Raw genomic sequence first — 19,588 nt, 5'->3', positions numbered from 1 at the left:
GAAGATCTAGCGGTAGTTCAATAGAGCGGGAAAATGAACAATTCCTTATCCTAGCATCCTACTACATGGTCCATAAAGTGGAAGCTCAACCAGAAGAGTCAAAAAAGATGGTAGATAAAGAAGAGTACTGAGGATGCCTTGTGACATGGACGAATGAGCATCACAGCGTATGGGGAGGGGACGATATTAAAGATTATATACTACAGAGATGTGGCTAACAGGGGCAGTATAAGGCCAACGTCATGTAAGTTGCTTGATATCACATTGAGGTCTGAGCATGATAGATCAGGATATGAGTGGAGGATCCTTGAGAGGTCATACTTTTCAGACCATACATATATTGGCTTCAGCACTCCCCTAAAGAGAAGGATAAAACCTTTTGAAATCCAAGGACAAAGCTTTCAAGACTTAGGTGGGGGCATTTGAAGTGCCAAACTGCACCCTTCGTAATAAATTTTAATATTTTTTTTATTTGAAAACCTATAGATAAACAACTGTCAGCGTTAATCATAATTGTGGCGATAATAATTGCAAAACTTATGATAAATATATGAAGGGCTTTGAACTCAATGAATATTACAAATTAAATAATTAGGCAGGCCAACAAAAACTAAAGATAGGATTGTAATGAGGATTATACCAGCTGTTTTCTTTTTCTTAAACCAATTTCGAAAACGTTTTCAAAAAAATTCAACAGGGTTTGAATAAAGTTCGAACTTCGAATACGCGCATACATATTTACATACATACATTTCGGAGGTTTAAAGAGTAATAATTATCAAATAAATGTCAAAATTTCATGGACGTTATGTTATACTTTTCAGAATGTAAGTATGTGTTTCGTGTACTAGTTTTTTTTATTACAATTTTTATATTTTATTTTGTTTTTTGTTTTAGTTTAGCGACTTAGTTTTATTATTTATACAACATATGTATGTATGCATTGCCTACGATAAATATTTATTTTATTTTATTTTTTATTAAATAATATCTTTAGCATAGTTGCGTATTTTAATAAATTACTGCTTATATAAATAATTGTGTTGTAGTTGTTCTAATGTATGCAAATTTTATATAACTAGAATTCAGCTGCACTTGCGCCATAAGTCTAGCATGGGGCAAATTACACACCTTTATGAGGAAATCAAACATACAAGTACACTTGCGGGTAGCAAAATAACAGCATAAATGTTTTGCAAATTTTGTCTAATTTTCTTCGATATTTATTTTTGTAAATTTAAAAAAATAATTGAATAAAGCGTGTTACGAATTCGATATAAAACAAATTCGAAAATTTTTTCGAAAAAAAAGTAAAAATCCGATAATTTTTCAAAAAAATATTATGTAATTTCCAAATTTTTATTTAAAGTTTTATGAAAATTTTTGAGTTAACAGTTTCGTTGTCCAAGCAATTTTAGTATAAGTACAAGTTCAAAGTCTTTCAAAATTCCTATTAATTTTTGAGTTTTTTTGTGGTGTGCTATCTATTTATTTTTATTTTACTTTATTTTCATAAGTTATAAACACTACTATTTTCAAAAATCCACGCGAGTTTTGAAAGATTTCAAACCTTTGAAATACTAAGTAGATATTTTTCAAGGATACTGTTTAAAACACTTCTCGATTTCTCGAATTTTTTCGAAGACATGCTTGAAAATATTTTAAATAGTTTTCGCTTTGCAAGTCATTTAAGTTTTTTCCTAAATTCAGGAAAATAAACAAAAAAGAAAATAACTAATAAAATTTGTAAATAATTTTTTTTAGCTATACCATACTCACTCAACAGCTTGAAAATTCATTTTTTTTACATTTTAGAGCAAATAATTTGGTAACAATTTTAATTCATAATATTCAATAAATCTGCATGCTCGTTGTTATTAGAACTTTGTGATTTTTCATTTTTCAATTGATTAATTACACACAAAAATTTGCTAAACGCGCTTTCAAAGCAAATAGTTTTTTTAGTTCATTTTTTAATTTATATAGTTTTGCTGTAAACTAATATTTAAAATAGCCAATTTTCATTATTAGTGCCCAAAACAAGATTTCGAAAACCATGTAATCTTTAACATTCTTTTTATGTTTTTTATTTTTTAGCGTACAGTCGTTTTAAGCAAATAAATAAATTTCCAGTTCATTTTTCGTTTTTGAAACTAGTTTTAAATAATGTATATGTATAAGTGTATATTATACTGTTCTAGCTGCATTTGTAGCAATAATGGAACTTAATATATTTTTGGTAGACTTACAATACATCTTTTGGAAAAAAATACCACTTAACAATATTTAAATGTATACGCAAGTGTAAGTAACAAACCATTTTAAACAATACTTTTAGTTAAATAAATAATTTTGTTTTTTTTTTGAAGAAATCAACGCTAGCAAAGGTGTTAGACATAATTGCTATGTGTTCATATAAAGTTCAAATAATGCGAACCAAAAAATTGCACACAAAATTATTTGCATTTCATTTTATTGAAAAAAATTTAAAAAAAAAGAAAAAAAAAATATTGTAAAAAAATTTTAAATTTTTTTTGTGCTAATTAAAAAAATAGATTACTTGCACACAGAATTATTTGCATTTATTTTGAGACAAAATAATAAAATAAATATGAAAAAAAATGTATTGTAATATATTTTGTTAAAACTAACTCAGTTCACTTTTTTCAACCAAAAATTTGAGAAAGCAGTTTTCGAAAAAAATTAAAACTCGTCATCAAAATTAATCAGTTTTGAGAAAAAACTTTTTCAATACCAAATCCGGCTTCAGATCTCTTGAATAGAAGCGTTTCAATTCATATGTGATTCATGAGGCATTCCCAGAGTTTTTGCAGCTTTTTGGCCGCTAAATATGTATATTACGAAAATATTAAGGGATTCAAGGGGTTGATAAGCGCAATACAAAACTTTATAGCTTCAAAGCTTCCGCAACCCCATTGTCAAAGTCACCTACGCGAGGGGAATACTGTTACAAATATAAATGTATCATACACATATTTGGCAAGCGATGCTCTGGCGACCCCAAGTTCCTCATGTTGTTGTTGTCGTTGTTGTAGCAGTCCCAAGTTCCTCATGAACTAGGGGGTGGGGAGGACGGGCTGGCCCATAAGGTTTAATGTGGTCATAAAAATCGCTCCAGAGCGGGCTAGAACCTTAATGGAGCTTTGTTACTGGAACGTGCCGGATCTAAATCCGTCAAAGGACCATCAACATCGATAACTCTCCCCAAAGCCTTTGGGGAGTGACTTTATAGTTAATACAACAACAACAACGAAAATATAAAATAGTTTCTCTATCCCCTACGCGTTTCGAAGCTACACTGCCTTCTTCATGTAGGTCTGTTTTATAAGTTCAGGGAGGTCTGTTTTATAACTTATAACACGATAATTTGCCACTCTAGAAAACAAGGTTTTTGAAGGGTTTCAAACGTAAGAACAAGAATTTTCCAAAGCTTTATGCCATATATTGTTTAATTATTTTGAGCCAATTGAGTCTTTTTTAGAATCACTGCAGCTTCAGTGATCAGGTTATGTTGACCATTTTATTACACTGCTAACAGTGTTGGATTACTTTTTGGACGGTAGAAGTTTTAGACTTTTAAAGCTCTAATCATAAAATTTGAAAATTTTTTACATCGTAGAAACCCTGCAAGTTAACTGTACTTCTAAGGAAAACTTGGAAATTTGAAGTTTTCCAACAAACCCCAAACTTTTGGATTTTATATAAGTTTAGAGTTAGGCAGTGCGATGAAACGAGCCTGTCTGAATTGTGCATAGTTTAAAATTTCTGGCATGAAGCTCTAATAATTTTAAAGCAGTTTATATTTTAAGAGCAATATAACTCAGCATTTTTTTCTTTTTCTAGCTGGTCGAAGCATGAACGCTGGTGGTCGAGATTTAAGATTGCATTTTGTATTTTTATCATACTCACTTTTTTAGCAGAAATTATCGTGCTACTAATTTCTTTAACAAATACAAATAACTATGTGCAACTAATTTCAATAAACAATACAAATATAATACATAAATAAGTTACCGTAGGTATATAGGTATAAATAAGGCCCTTTGAGCATATACATTAGGGCGGTATTGGGAAAAATGGGGGGGGGGGAATTCAGGTGCACATCCAGTTTCTGAATCTATGGGTTATACTGAGTAATATTGTCCATGGGACCATAGGTCTGAAATGAATTTCGAGCCTCCCTAATTTTGTTAGAAAATTTTATATACCAATCCGAATCCAAATTTGACATTAATTTTCTTGTATTTTATTTGTGAGAGCCGTTATTCTGATTAGGATATAAAATTTCCTAAGAAAATTAGGGAGGCTCGAAATTAATTTCAGGCCCATGGTCCCATGGACAATATTACTCAGTATGACCCATAGATTCAGAAACTGGATGTGCCTTTTCAACAATAAATTTGACCCACCCTAATGTGCATAAATATTTGAATTATTTAAAGTTAATAAAATGAAAACATATTGACTGAAGTCACTTTTATGCATTTTTTGCAGTGTCTTTAGTTTATGGGCGGAAGTATTAGTATGTTGTACGTTTGAGAGATTGCGAAAAAAATTTCTGAAAATCAATATATTTTCATTCAAATCCTTGTTAATCGCTCAAAATCGTACACATGTTGCGTTTTAGTAAATTTTCATCACTTTTCTGTTGTAATTTACAGTGTTGAGAATTCGTCAAATAATAAGTGAATACTTCAAACCTCTTACTTGTTGACACGTGACAGTTTACATAGAAATGTTAATTTACAACTTAAGCAATGTATAAACTAATGCTAAAATTTTACGCTGCACGCTTATTTTATGTTAGAATTGATTCTGACTGCCAGTCGGATTGCGGGTTGATGGACGTGAAGAAAATGATTTGCCGCTGCTGCCGCGTTGTGGTGGCATTGAACGTCGTGCAAAACGGGTTTCACTGTAGATCAGAAATTTTATAGAAATTATTAGAATGATACAAAGCAAATAAAAAGACAAAATTTTGTATACAATATGATTATAGAAGTGCAGCTTAGATTATTATGTGCATTACAAATGAGCTACTCCATATCAAATCGGCCAATGTTTGGAATCAACGCCTTGAAATATAGGTATTTACTAGGGTGGGCCAAAAAAAAATTTGTTTTATGCCTGAATTTCAATCTTTTATTTTAAAGTTAAGAGGTGGCGCATCGTGATTTTACTCTTTCCATACAAGCCGAGAATTTTCCACTTTTTAACAATTTTTTTCTTTTGTTATTGATAAAATTTAAAAAAATTTATATAAGCTGCAATACCTTCGAAGAGAGTTTCGGCCGACCTTCTCTTCCGATTTCCGTGGTACTCCTTTATTTAATTCTTCCTACAAATTTGCGGGACGGGGCCTATATATTTTACGCCGACTCCGAATGGCATCTGCAAAGGTCTGGATCTGGTGACGAAGTGAAATTTCGATACGTGTCCTAGGAACCACGACGTGCGTGAATTTTTTAATTTTCTCTCTAATATCAACAACAAAACCAATTGTATAAATCAATATGAGCCTGTCTCGCTAATTAAATATATATACATAAATAGTGTCTATAAAAAGTAGACCAGCGCTCTTACTATTAGTATCCACAACTATAGCTCGTATATACATGCACGCATTAAAGCTAGCAACACCTATATACAAGGCAACGAAGAGATCTCACACACACACACATGTGGTCATCAGCCGAGGTAGTTTCTCACACATACACACGCACATGACTATAAGAAACGCATAAACTACAAATTTACATGTAAAAAATAAAAAATAAATGTAAGGCGAAGAGATCTAAGGCCGAGCTTCTCTTCCAATTTGCGTCGTGCTCCTCTTGATTCTCCCTACAAATTGGCCGGACGGGACCTACATGTTTTATGCCGACTCCGAACGGCATCTGCAAGGCAGATGAGTTTCCACTGAGAGCTTTTCATGGCAGAAATACCCCCGGAGCGCTTGCCAAACACTGCCGAGGGGCGACCCCGCTTAGAAAAAATTTCTTCTAATTGAAAAACCTTATTTCTAAAATTTTGATGTTGCTTTGCCCGGGGTGTGAACCCAGGGCATGCGGTGTGGTAGGCGGAGCACGCTACCATCACACCACGGTGGCCGTGTACCAAGAAGAATATTCTAGAAGGTGAAACGTCTAGACCTTTGGAGAAATATGCAGACGAGGCAAAAGAGAGTATAAAAGCAGCGCAAACTGGGGAATCAGAATCAGTTTGATTTAAAAACGCTATCTCAGTTGCGAAGTGAAGTATAATTGTGAAATATAGTTGTACTACTCCCAAAGTAGTCTAATAAAGACCATTTTGCAATACAGAATATTGGAGTGATTTATTCAACAGTTTAGCGATTCGAACGTTAGCAGAAGGTTTCAAATAAGCGGAATTTCCCTAAATTCGTTACAGATTTTTATAGGAATGGCACGATCTACAAAAAATTTCTAAAAACTTTTTTTGCAAAGTTGAAAAGCATAGCACCTTTTCGAGGTTAATGTTACCTTCAAATTGTATGAGATTCCCCATACGATTTGTATAGAAAAACTTAAGTCGGGATGAGGCACCTCTAAACATTAAAACAAAAAAGCTAATATTTTTACAGGCTATCCTTCTGGATATCCTGAGTAATATTTTCATTATAGCTAAATGAAAAAAATGCTTGGCCCACCTATTGTATACTTACATACATTTTGAGTATGCAGTTTTGTATTTGAGTATGCAGTTTTGTAGTGCGAAGCAAAGGAAACTCGAAAAATTTGGATAAAGTCACAAACATTTTCAGACGCAGCGATGCGTGTTATGCATGTTTCGTATCCGTAAAGGATATGATGAAGGATCAGGTGTTCTGAAACATGTAGTCAATGCAACGCTGTGTTTGAAGAATATTGTGTCTTTATCCAAATTTTTCAATAATAAATCAACTTTTTATTATATACAATAATCGAATAATGGGGGAAAGTATCTGTAAAAATTGTCAAGAATCAATGCTAATTTCAAGACATGAAGCATGAACATGTGGGAAAATAAAACTGCAACCTTAAACTATATACACTTTCACTCAGATTTTTAGGGACTTCTCGAATATTCGAATTTTTTCTAATACTTCGAATTTTGTTTACATAGTATTCATTGCTCTTCAATATATATTCTATTATTACAGACAATTTGTCTGGATACTGTCTTTTCGGGATTTCTTAAAATTGTCGGGATTATCTGGTACACCACTACCAAAGTAAAGGGATATAGATTTTCACACAATTTTGTATTTTTTTATATAGAAAAATAATTAATTTTTGACAAATACAATCTTAATGTAATTAAAAAATATATATTGGTATTTAAATAAATTCTTAGAAGTTTTGAAGCTATTTATTATATTTAAAAAATATTTTTTTTTATCTGCATCTTATCAGATTGCATAGAAATATGATTTGAGAATTTTTGGAAATTCGAATTTGAAAATGGCTTTCCTTCCAACCATTTTGAAAATTTTAAAGACTGAATAGTAAAAAAAAAAACCAAATTTGTTTTCAGCTATTTCATTTCATAGAGGATGCTTCCTCTGTAGAAAGGAGCCCCATACTTTTTATACTCAGCGTGCTTTGCACACAGAGTATATTAACTTTGATTGGATAACGGTTGGTTGTACAGGTATAAAGGAATCGAGATAGATATAGACTTCCATATATCAAAATCATCAGTATCGAAAAAAAATTTGATTGAGTCAAGTCCGTCCGTCCGTCCGTCCGTCTAACCGTTAACAGAATAACTTGAGTAAATATTGAGATATCTTCACCAACTTTGGCACACGAGCTTATCTGGACCCAGAATAGATTGGTATTGAAAATGAGCGACATCGGATGATAACCCCGCCTACTTTTTATATATATAACATTATGGAAAACACAAAAAACCTGATTATTTAGTAAATAATATACCAAGAATGTTGAAATTTGACGTGTGGACTCAAATGAGACTTGATAAAAATTTGAAAAAAAAATTTTAAATGGGCGTGGCGCCGCCCACTTGTGATAAAATAAATTTTACAAATATTATTAATCATAAATCAAAAATCATTGAACATTTCGTAACAAACTTCGGCAGAGAGGTTGCCTTTACTGTAAGGAATGCTTTGAATAAAAATTAACGAAATCGGATAAGGACCACGCCCACTTTTATATAAAAGATTTTTAAAATCGTCGTCGACGAATAAGCTATAACTTAGCAAAGAAGAGCTTTATATCAATGTTATTTCATTTCCCAAGTGTAATTATAACAATAAATAGGAAAAACTTCAAATTTTAAGAAATGGGCGTGGCACGCCCCTTTTATGACTAAGCAATTTTCTATGTTCAGATACGCCTTTATTAACAGTAGGTCTGAGATACTTCCTTCTTAACAAAACTTTTAAGTTACGACTTTTCTATAAGAATAGGTCGATATTTGTATTAAGAGTTTCGGGAAACTCTTTGAGTATGCAGTTTGTAAACCATTCTATTTTAGTCTGAGAAATTACAAGTTTCAAGTACCTCAAAATTTGCAATGATTGATGACAACGTTTTTTCCAAGGCTGTTATAAATTTTCACCCATGTACAGAATACAATTTTACACAAAATTTAACTAAAATTTATATAATCGAAAGAAAAATATATGTTCAATGATTGAGCTTGGAATAACCAAATTATGAAAAAAAGAGAGGGCATGCAATTGGCTCATACTCCATATCAAATCGGCTAATGTTTGGAATCAACGCCTTGAAATATAGGTATTTACTAGGGTGGGCCAAAAAAAATTTGTTTTATGCCTGAATTTCAATCTTTTATTTTAAAGTTAAGAGGTGGCGCATCGTGATTTTACTCTTTCCATACAAGCCGAGAATTTTCCACTTTTTAACAATTTTTTTCTTTTGTTATTGATAAAATTTAAAAAAATTTATATAAGCTGCAATAACCTTCGAAGAGAGTTTCGGCCGATCTTCTCTTCCGATTTCCGTGGTGCTCCTTTATTTAATTCTTCCTACAAATTTGCGGGACGGGGCCTATATATTTTACGCCGACTCCGAATGGCATCTGCAAAGCTTAGATGATTGAGGCATCTGCCTTCATACCAGTATGAACAATGATTGTTGGCGATTTAGAATTCAAAAACTTAGCTCCCGAAAACCTAGCTGGTGACGAAGTGAAATTTCGACACATGTCCTAGGAACCACGACGTGGTGAATTTTGTAATTTTCTCTCTAATATCAATAACAAAACCAATTGTATAAATCAATATGAGCCTGTCTCGCTAATTAAATATATGTACATAAATAGTGTCTATAAAAAGTAGACCAGCGATCTTACTATTAGTATCCACAACTATAGCTCGTATATACATGTACGCATTAAAGCTAGCAACACTTATGTACAAGGCAACGAAGAGATCTCTCACACACACACATGTGGTCATCAGCCGAGGTAGTTTCTCACACATACACACGCACATGACTATAAGAAACGCATAAACTACAAATTTACATGTAAAAAATAAAAAAAAATAAATGTAAGGCGAAGAGATCTAAGGCCGAGCTTCTCTTCCAATTTGCGTCGTGCTCCTCTTGATTCTCCCTACAAATTGGAAGGACGGGACCTCATGTTTTATGCCGACTCCGAACGGCATCTGCAAAGCAGATGAGTTTCCACTGAGAGCTTTTCATGGCAGAAATACACCCGGAGCGCTTGCCACACACTGCCGAGGGGCGACGCCGCTTAGAAAAAATTTCTTCTAATTGAAAAACCTTATTTCTAAAATTTTGATGTTGCTTTGCCCGGGGTGTGAACCCAGGGCATGCGGTGTGGTAGGCGGAGCACGCTACCATCACACCACGGTGGCCGTGTACCAAGAAGAATATTCTAGAAGGTGAAACGTCTAGACCTTTGGGAAAATATGCAGACGAGGCAAAAGAGAGTATAAAAGCAGCGCAAACTGGGGAATCAGAATCAGTTTGATTTAAACACGCTATCTCAGTTGCGAAGTGAAGTATAATTGTGAAGTATAGTTGTACTACTCCCAAAGTAGTCTAATAAAGACCATTTTGCAATACAGAATATTGGAGTGATTTATTCAACAGTTTAGCGATTCGAACGTTAGCAGAAGGTTTCAAATAAGCGGAATTTCCCTAAATTCGTTACAAGATTTTTATAGGAATGGCACGATCTACAAAAAATTTCTAAAAACTTTTTTTGCAAAGTTGAAAAGCATAGCACCTTTTCGAGGTTAATGTTACCTTCAAATTGTATGAGATTCCCCATACGATTTGTATAGAAAAACTTAAGTCGGGATGAGGCACCTCTAAACATTAAAACAAAAAAGCTAATATTTTTACAGGCTATCCTTTTGGATATCCTGAGTAATATTTTCACTATAGCTAAATGAAAAAAATGCTTGGCCCACCTATTGTATACTTACATACATTTTGAGTATGCAGTTTTGTATTTGAGTATGCAGTTTTGTAGTGCGAAGCAAAGGAAACTCGAAAAATTTGGATAAAGTCACAAACATTTTCAGACGCAGCGATGCGTGTTATGCATGTTTCGTATCCGTAAAGGATATGATGAAGGATCAGGTGTTCTGAAACATGTAGTCAATGCAACGCTGTGTTTGAAGAATATTGTGTCTTTATCCAAATTTTTCAATAATAAATCAACTTTTTATTATATACAATAATCGAATAATGGGGGAAAAGTATCTGTAAAAATTGTCAAGAATCAATGCTAATTTCAAGACATGAAGCATGAACATGTGGGAAAATAAAACTGCAACCTTAAACTATATACACTTTCACTCAGATTTTTAGGGACTTCTCGAATATTCGAATTTTTTCTAATACTTCGAATTTTGTTTACATAGTATTCATTGCTCTTCAATATATATTCTATTATTACAGACAATTTGTCTGGATACTGTCTTTTCGGGATTTCTTAAAATTGTCGGGATTATCTGGTACACCACTACCAAAGTAAAGGGATATAGATTTTCACACAATTTTGTATTTTTTATATAGAAAAATAATTAATTTTTGACAAATACAATCTTAATGTAATTAAAAAATATATATTGGTATTTAAATAAATTCTTAGAAGTTTTGAAGCTATTTATTAAATTTAAAAAATATTTTTTTTTATCTGCATCTTATCAGATTGCATAGAAATATGATTTGAGAAATTTTGGAAATTCGAATTTGAAAATGGCTTTCCTTCCAACCATTTTGAAAATTTTAAAGACTGAATAGTAAAAAAAAAACCAAATTTGTTTTCAGCTATTTCATTTCATAGAGGATGCTTCCTCTGTAGAAAGGAGCCACATACTTTTTATACTCAGCGTGCTTTGCACACAGAGTATATTAACTTTGATTGGATAACGGTTGGTTGTACAGGTATAAAGGAATCGAGATAGATATAGACTTCCATATATCAAAATCATCAGTATCGAAAAAAAATTTGATTGAGTCATGTCCGTCCGTCCGTCTATCCGTTAACAGAATAACTTGAGTAAATATTGAGATATCTTCACCAACTTTGGCACACGAGCTTATCTGGACCCAGAATAGATTGGTATTGAAAATGAGCGACATCGGATGATAACCCCGCCTACTTTTATATATATAACATTATGGAAAACACAAAAAACCTGATTATTTAGTAAATAATATACCAAGAATGTTGAAATTTGACGTGTGGACTCAAATGAGACTCTTGATAAAAATTTGAAAAAAAAATTTTAAATGGGCGTGGCGCCGCCCACTTGTGATAAAATAAATTTTACAAATATTATTAATCATAAATCAAAAATCATTGAACATTTCGTAACAAAATTCGGCAGAGAGGTTGCCTTTACTGTAAGGAATGCTTTGAATAAAAATTAACGAAATCGGTTAAGGACCACGCCCACTTTTATATAAAAGATTTTTAAAATCGTCGTCGACGAATAAGCTATAACTTAGCAAAGAAGAGCTTTATATCAATGTTATTTCATTTCCCAAGTGTAATTATAACAATAAATAGGAAAAACTTCAAAATTTAAGAAATGGGCGTGGCACCGCCCCTTTTATGACTAAGCAATTTTCTATGTTTCGGGAGAAAAATTAACGGATCGTAATTTTCCCTATAGCAGGAACTATTACCAGAAAAAATGGACGAGATCAGTTAAAGACCACGCCCACTTTTATATAAAACATTTTTAAAAGAGTCGTAGACGAAAATAATAAGCTATAACTTGGGAAAAAATAGTTTTGAATCAATGATATCTCATTTATCGAGTTTTATTGTAAGAGGAAATGCGGAAATTTTTTTTGAAACGGGTGGTGCCACGTGTTATGTAGAAAAGTAATTTATCTGAAATCAAACGTACAATTGAAGCTCACGCTGAGTATATAATGTTCGTTTACTCCCGAACTTAGAAATCTTTACTTGTTTAACTTCAGTTCTTAAATTCGCGGACATCTCTCGAACTAAATTTCTACTATCTGTAAATAAATTAAGTTAAATTATGTCAGATTTTTTTTTCTTAAAAACACAACAAAAAAGTCTTGAAAATGACTTCAGATTGAAGTCGAAATATCGACCAAATAAATATATGAATATTAACATAGTGTTTTATTCAAAGCAAGACCTCGAGCTCACAAAATCCTACATTTTTTAAATAAACAAGGCCATCAAAAATTAAAAAATTATTAAGTTAAATTTGAAACTTTTACTTACTTACAACCTTTCTAACCGGTCTCCTAAGAATCGACTCTATTAACGACTTCGCTCAGATACGCCTTTATTAACAGTATGTCTGAGATACTTCCTTCTTAACAAAACTTTTAAGTTACGACTTTTCTATAAGAATAGGTCGATATTTGTATTAAGAGTTTCGGGAAACTCTTTGAGTATGCAGTTTGTAGACCATTCTATTTTAGTCTGAGAAATTACAAGTTTCAAGTACCTCAAAATTTGCAATGATTGATGACAACGTTTTTTCCAAGGCTGTTATAAATTTTCACCCATGTACAGAATACAATTTTACACAAAATTTAACTAAAATTTATATAATCGAAAGAAAAATATATGTTCAATGATTGAGCTTGGAATAACCAAATTATGAAAAAAAGAGAGGGCATGCAATTGGCTCATACTCCATATCAAATCGGCTAATGTTTGGAATCAACGCCTTGAAATATAGGTATTTACTAGGGTGGGCCAAAAAAAATTTGTTTTATGCCTGAATTTCAATCTTTTATTTTAAAGTTAAGAGGTGGCGCATCGTGATTTTACTCTTTCCATACAAGCCGAGAATTTTCCACTTTTTAACAATTTTTTTCTTTTGTTATTGATAAAATTTAAAAAAATTTATATAAGCTGCAATAACCTTCGAAGAGAGTTTCGGCCGATCTTCTCTTCCGATTTCCGTGGTGCTCCTTTATTTAATTCTTCCTACAAATTTGCGGGACGGGGCCTATATATTTTACGCCGACTCCGAATGGCATCTGCAAAGCTTAGATGATTGAGGCATCTGCCTTCATACCAGTATGAACAATGATTGTTGGCGATTTAGAATTCAAAAACTTAGCTCCCGAAAACCTAGCTGGTGACGAAGTGAAATTTCGACACATGTCCTAGGAACCACGACGTGGTGAATTTTGTAATTTTCTCTCTAATATCAATAACAAAACCAATTGTATAAATCAATATGAGCCTGTCTCGCTAATTAAATATATGTACATAAATAGTGTCTATAAAAAGTAGACCAGCGATCTTACTATTAGTATCCACAACTATAGCTCGTATATACATGTACGCATTAAAGCTAGCAACACTTATGTACAAGGCAACGAAGAGATCTCTCACACACACACATGTGGTCATCAGCCGAGGTAGTTTCTCACACATACACACGCACATGACTATAAGAAACGCATAAACTACAAATTTACATGTAAAAAATAAAAAAAAATAAATGTAAGGCGAAGAGATCTAAGGCCGAGCTTCTCTTCCAATTTGCGTCGTGCTCCTCTTGATTCTCCCTACAAATTGGAAGGACGGGACCTCATGTTTTATGCCGACTCCGAACGGCATCTGCAAAGCAGATGAGTTTCCACTGAGAGCTTTTCATGGCAGAAATACACCCGGAGCGCTTGCCACACACTGCCGAGGGGCGACGCCGCTTAGAAAAAATTTCTTCTAATTGAAAAACCTTATTTCTAAAATTTTGATGTTGCTTTGCCCGGGGTGTGAACCCAGGGCATGCGGTGTGGTAGGCGGAGCACGCTACCATCACACCACGGTGGCCGTGTACCAAGAAGAATATTCTAGAAGGTGAAACGTCTAGACCTTTGGGAAAATATGCAGACGAGGCAAAAGAGAGTATAAAAGCAGCGCAAACTGGGGAATCAGAATCAGTTTGATTTAAACACGCTATCTCAGTTGCGAAGTGAAGTATAATTGTGAAGTATAGTTGTACTACTCCCAAAGTAGTATAATAAAGACCATTTTGCAATACAGAATATTGGAGTGATTTATTCAACAGTTTAGCGATTCGAACGTTAGCAGAAGGTTTCAAATAAGCGGAATTTCCCTAAATTCGTTACAAGATTTTTATAGGAATGGCACGATCTACAAAAAATTTCTAAAAACTTTTTTTGCAAAGTTGAAAAGCATAGCACTTTTTCGAGGTTAATGTTACCTTCAAATTGTATGAGATTCCCCATACGATTTGTATAGAAAAACTTAAGTCGGGATGAGGCACCTCTAAACATTAAAACAAAAAAGCTAATATTTTTACAGGCTTTCCTTCTGGATATCCTGAGTAATATTTTCACTATAGCTAAATGAAAAAAATGCTTGGCCCACCTATTGTATACTTACATACATTTTGAGTATGCAGTTTTTTATTTGAGTATGCAGTTTTGTAGTGCGAAGCAAAGGAAACTCGAAAAATTTGGATAAAGTCACAAACATTTTCAGACAAAGCGATGCGTGTTATGCATGTTTCGTATCCGTAAAGGATATGATGAAGGATCAGGTGTTCTGAAACATGTAGTCAATGCAACGCTGTGTTTGAAGAATATTGTGTCTTTATCCAAATTTTTCAATAATAAATCAACTTTTTATTATATACAATAATCGAATAATGGGGGGAAAGTATCTGTAAAAATTGTCAAGAATCAATGCTAATTTCAAGACATGAAGCATGAACATGTGGGGAAATAAAACTGCAACCTTAAACTATATACACTTTCACTCAGATTTTTAAGGACTTCTCGAATATTCGAATTTTTTCTAATACTTCGAATTTTGTTTACATAGTATTCATTGCTCTTCAATATATATTCTATTATTACAGACAATTTGTCTGGATACTGTCTTTTCGGGATTTCTTAAAATTGTCGGGATTATCTGGTACACCACTACCAAAGTAAAGGGATATAGATTTTCACACAATTTTGTATTTTTTTATATAGAAAAATAATTAATGTTTGACAAATACAATCTTAATGTAATTAAAAAATATATATTGGTATTTAAATAAATTCTTAGAAGTTTTGAAGCTATTTATTAAATTTAAAAAATATTTTTTTTATCTGCATCTTATCAGATTGCATAGAAATATGATTTGAGAAATTTTGGAAATTCGAATTTGAAAATGGCTTTTCTTCCAACCATTTTGAAAATTTTAAAGACTGAATAGTAAAAAAAAAAAACCAAATTTGTTTTCAGCTATTTCATTTCATAGAGGATGCTTCCTCTGTAGAAAGGAGCCACATACTTTTTATACTCAGCGTGCTTTGCACACAGAGTATATTAAATTTGATTGGATAACGGTTGGTTGTACAGGTATAAAGGAATCGAGATAGATATAGACTTCCATATATCAAAATCATCAGTATCGAAAAAAATTTTGATTGAGTCATGTCCGTCCGTCCGTCCGTCCGTCTATCCGTTAACACAATAACTTGAGTAAATATTGAGATATCTTCACCAACTTTGGCACACGAGCTTATCTGGACCCAGAATAGATTGGTATTGAAAATGAGCGACATCGGATGATAACCCCGCCTACTTTTTATATATATAACATTATGGAAAACACAAAAAACCTGATTATTTAGTAAATAATATACCAAGAATGTTGAAATTTGACGTGTGGACTCTTGATAAAAATTTGAAAAAAATTTTTTAAATGGGCGTGGAACCGCTCACTTGTGATAAAATAAATTTTACAAATATTATTAATCATAAATCAAAAATCGTTGAACATTTGGTAACAAAGTTCGGCAGAGAGGTTGCCTTTAATGTAAGGAATGCTTTGAATAAAAATTAACGAAATCGGTTAAGGACCACGCCCACTTTTATATGAAAGATTTTTAAAATCGTCGTCGACGAATAAGCTATAACTTAGCAAAGAAGAGCTTTATATCAATGTTATTTCATTTCCCAAGTGTAATTATAACAATAAATAGGAAAAACTTCAAATTTTAAGAAATGGGCGTGGCACCGCCCCTTTTATGACTAAGCAATTTTCTATGTTTCGGGAGAAAAATTAACGGATCGTAATTTGGTACACAAATTTTCCCTATAGCAGGAACTATTACCAGAAAAAATGGACGAGATCAGTTAAAGACCACGCCCACTTTTATATAAAACATTTTTAAAAGAGTCGTAGACGAAAATAATAAGCTATAACTTGGGAAAAAATAGTTTTGAATCAATGATATCTCATTTATCAAGTTTTATTGTAAGAGGAAATGCGGAAATTTTTTTTGAAACGGGTGGTGCCACGTGTTATGTAGAAAAGTAATTTATCTGAAATCAAACGTACAATTGAAGCTCACGCTGAGTATATAATGTTCGTTTACTCCCGAACTTAGAAACCTTTACTTGTTTAACTTCAGTTCTTAAATTCGCGGACATCTCTCGAACTAAATTTCTACTATCTGTAAATAAATTAAGTTAAATTATGTAGGATTTTGTGAGCTCGAGTTCTTGCTTTGAATAAAACACTATGTTAATATTCATACATTTATTTGGTCGATATTTCGACTTCAATCTGAAGTCATTTTCAAGACTTTTTTAAAAACACAACAAAAAAGTCTTGAAAATGACTTCAGATTGAAGTCGAAATATCGACCAAATAAATATATGAATATTAACATAGTGTTTTATTCAAAGCAAGACCTCGAGCTCACAAAATCCTACATTTTTTAAATAAACAAGGCCATCAAAAATTAAAAAATTATTAAGTTAAATTTGAAACTTTTACTTACTTACAACCTTTCTAACCGGTCTCCTAAGAATCGACTCTATTAACGACTTCGCTCAGATACGCCTTTATTAACAGTATGTCTGAGATACTTCCTTCTTAACAAAACTTTTAAGTTACGACTTTTCTATAAGAATAGGTCGATATTTGTATTAAGAGTTTCGGGAAACTCTTTGAGTATGCAGTTTGTAGACCATTCTATTTTAGTCTGAGAAATTACAAGTTTCAAGTACCTCAAAATTTGCAATGATTGATGACAACGTTTTTTCCAAGGCTGTTATAAATTTTCACCCATGTACAGAATACAATTTTACACAAAATTTAACTAAAATTTATATAATCGAAAGAAAAATATATGTTCAATGATTGAGCTTGGAATAACCAAATTATGAAAAAAAAGAGAGCGCATGCAATTGGCTCACGGGATGTGGGGTTGCTTTTGAAGTGCACAGTATTTCTTTCGCATAAACTTATATTTGGAAAATAGTAATAATCCTACATTTATATACACTTTTGCTAAATTCGTTTGTATTTTTTTGAGCACTTCAACCGTTTGATTATCATAAGCAAAGCTATTCGAATATGTTTAGCGAATTTTGTGACCATTGTCCGAGTACTTTTTTCTTGTTATGTCAGATATTTAAAATATTGTTTACATAGTACATGCTAAATATTTTTTGTAACATAGCATAAAGAAGCAAAAACTTGGTTAGGTTAAATTTTTTCTGCGGCTTACCAATTCGGAGAGCGTCTTAAATTATTAAGGATGGACACAGTCAAAATGTTCATTCATTTTATATGCAAAACGGAAGGAAATGGTACAAATTATAAAAAGGTATGCATTGAGCAATTATTCAACGTGTATATGTGGATAGCTAAAAGCACTAAGCAGAAATTTTGAACGCGAAAGAATTATCATTAGTTTAATAAAGGTATAAATCATGATTTAGCACTTATTTAGAAACAACAAACACTTGGGGAATATATCTGCGCAACGTTGATTTGATTGTAGAACGGTTGGCGTTTTTTATTTTATCTATACTAAATGTCGCCTAACGACGCATTGGCACCCACCGATCAATTTCCATTTCCTCCATACGTTGAGTCAATTCGATTTTTTGCTGCACAGCCAAACGCAACAACTGATTTAATGTCTTTTTCTCTTCTTCAGCGGCTTCCAATTTACGATTCAAATCGTCTACTTGTGTGACATATTCCTCACAACGTGCAGCAAACATTGCACGCAAACCTTAAAAGGAAAAGATAATTAATTATAATGACTTTGAAATTGGACAATAGTCTTGTTTATATTATAAATGTAAAAGTTTTGATGGTTGGAGGATCCAGACGTTTGTCTTTGTGACTCACTCACTCCAGAATGGGAAGACGGATTTTGTTGAAATTCGGCACGCCAATAGCCTAGAAGGATCTACTGGCCATATATCTTTAAAAGGATCTACTGATTATTTATCTTGTAAAAAGGTGGCTAGCGTAAAACGCCAAAATTTTCTAAGTTAGCACAACTGAGACTATTTTTGGCCAAGACCAATCATATTTGGTAATTCACATCAAATAGGCCGAGGTCATTGTGTTTACAAATCGCCATAAAACCATATTTAATTTATGGCGTTTCCTTTTCTGAATATAATGTCGCCCTGTTGGTTCTTTTTGAAAAGTGAGCAACTCGTGAGTTAATTGATCATATACATACCATTCACTTCCCGCCAGGAAGGAACGTCCGGCGACATTTCGGGCGCATTTTATGATCATTTCGAGACTACCATTTCGGGATTGTTTTTTCTGATAATATGGAACTGTTTACGAATAATTTCGAGATTGTCTCTGTATCGTTTTGGCATTGTTTTCCGGACTGTTTCTGGGGTATCTATCGATCATCCTTTTAAGGATGATTCGGGAACTCCTTCGGAATCATGTGACCATTTCAGAATTTATTTCGCAATTGTTTGAGATCATTTCGAAGCTAAGATCTTTTTGGAGCTATATCGAAATAACTTCTGTACTATTTCGGGAAAACACTCACATTATTGCGGTACTGCTTTCGGGACTATCTTGTGACAGTTTCGGCATGATTTCGAGACTGTTTCAAAATACCTATGGCAATATTTCGGAAGCTTCCCAAAATAATTTCACGATTGTTTTCGAAATCTTTTGATCGCTTTCGGGATTATTTCCGATTTAGCTCTGCGACTATTTCGAGATCATTCGCGAATACTTTCGGAATTATGTCAGGATTGTTTTCAGTATTATTCCGAGATTTTCTCG

General features: G+C 32.8%; 1 protein-coding gene across 3 annotated transcripts in view; it reads right to left on the bottom strand.

The window, feature by feature from the left end:
* Positions 1–851: 851 nt before the first annotated feature.
* Positions 852–19,588, bottom strand: part of BicD (protein bicaudal D) — a 75,852-nt gene continuing 57,115 nt past the window's right edge. For 2 of the 3 annotated variants that reach the window (XM_067766974.1, XM_067766973.1), the window contains 2 exons: positions 18,380–18,554; positions 852–4,936 (listed from right to left, as the gene is read on the bottom strand). In XM_067766974.1, coding sequence (XP_067623075.1) covers positions 4,825–4,936; positions 18,380–18,554 — 287 coding nt within the window. In that variant the 3' untranslated portion in view covers positions 852–4,824. Of the gene's footprint in view, positions 4,937–18,041; positions 18,555–19,588 lie in introns of all 3 variants that reach the window. The other variant, XR_010949758.1, reaches the window with a different exon arrangement.

This window comes from Eurosta solidaginis, chromosome 2 (assembly GCF_040869045.1).
Source record: "Eurosta solidaginis isolate ZX-2024a chromosome 2, ASM4086904v1, whole genome shotgun sequence".
Classification (NCBI taxonomy): Eukaryota; Metazoa; Arthropoda; class Insecta; order Diptera; family Tephritidae; genus Eurosta; species Eurosta solidaginis.
Note: the sequence above shows the minus strand (reverse complement) of the source record. Positions and strands in the feature narration are given on the sequence as shown.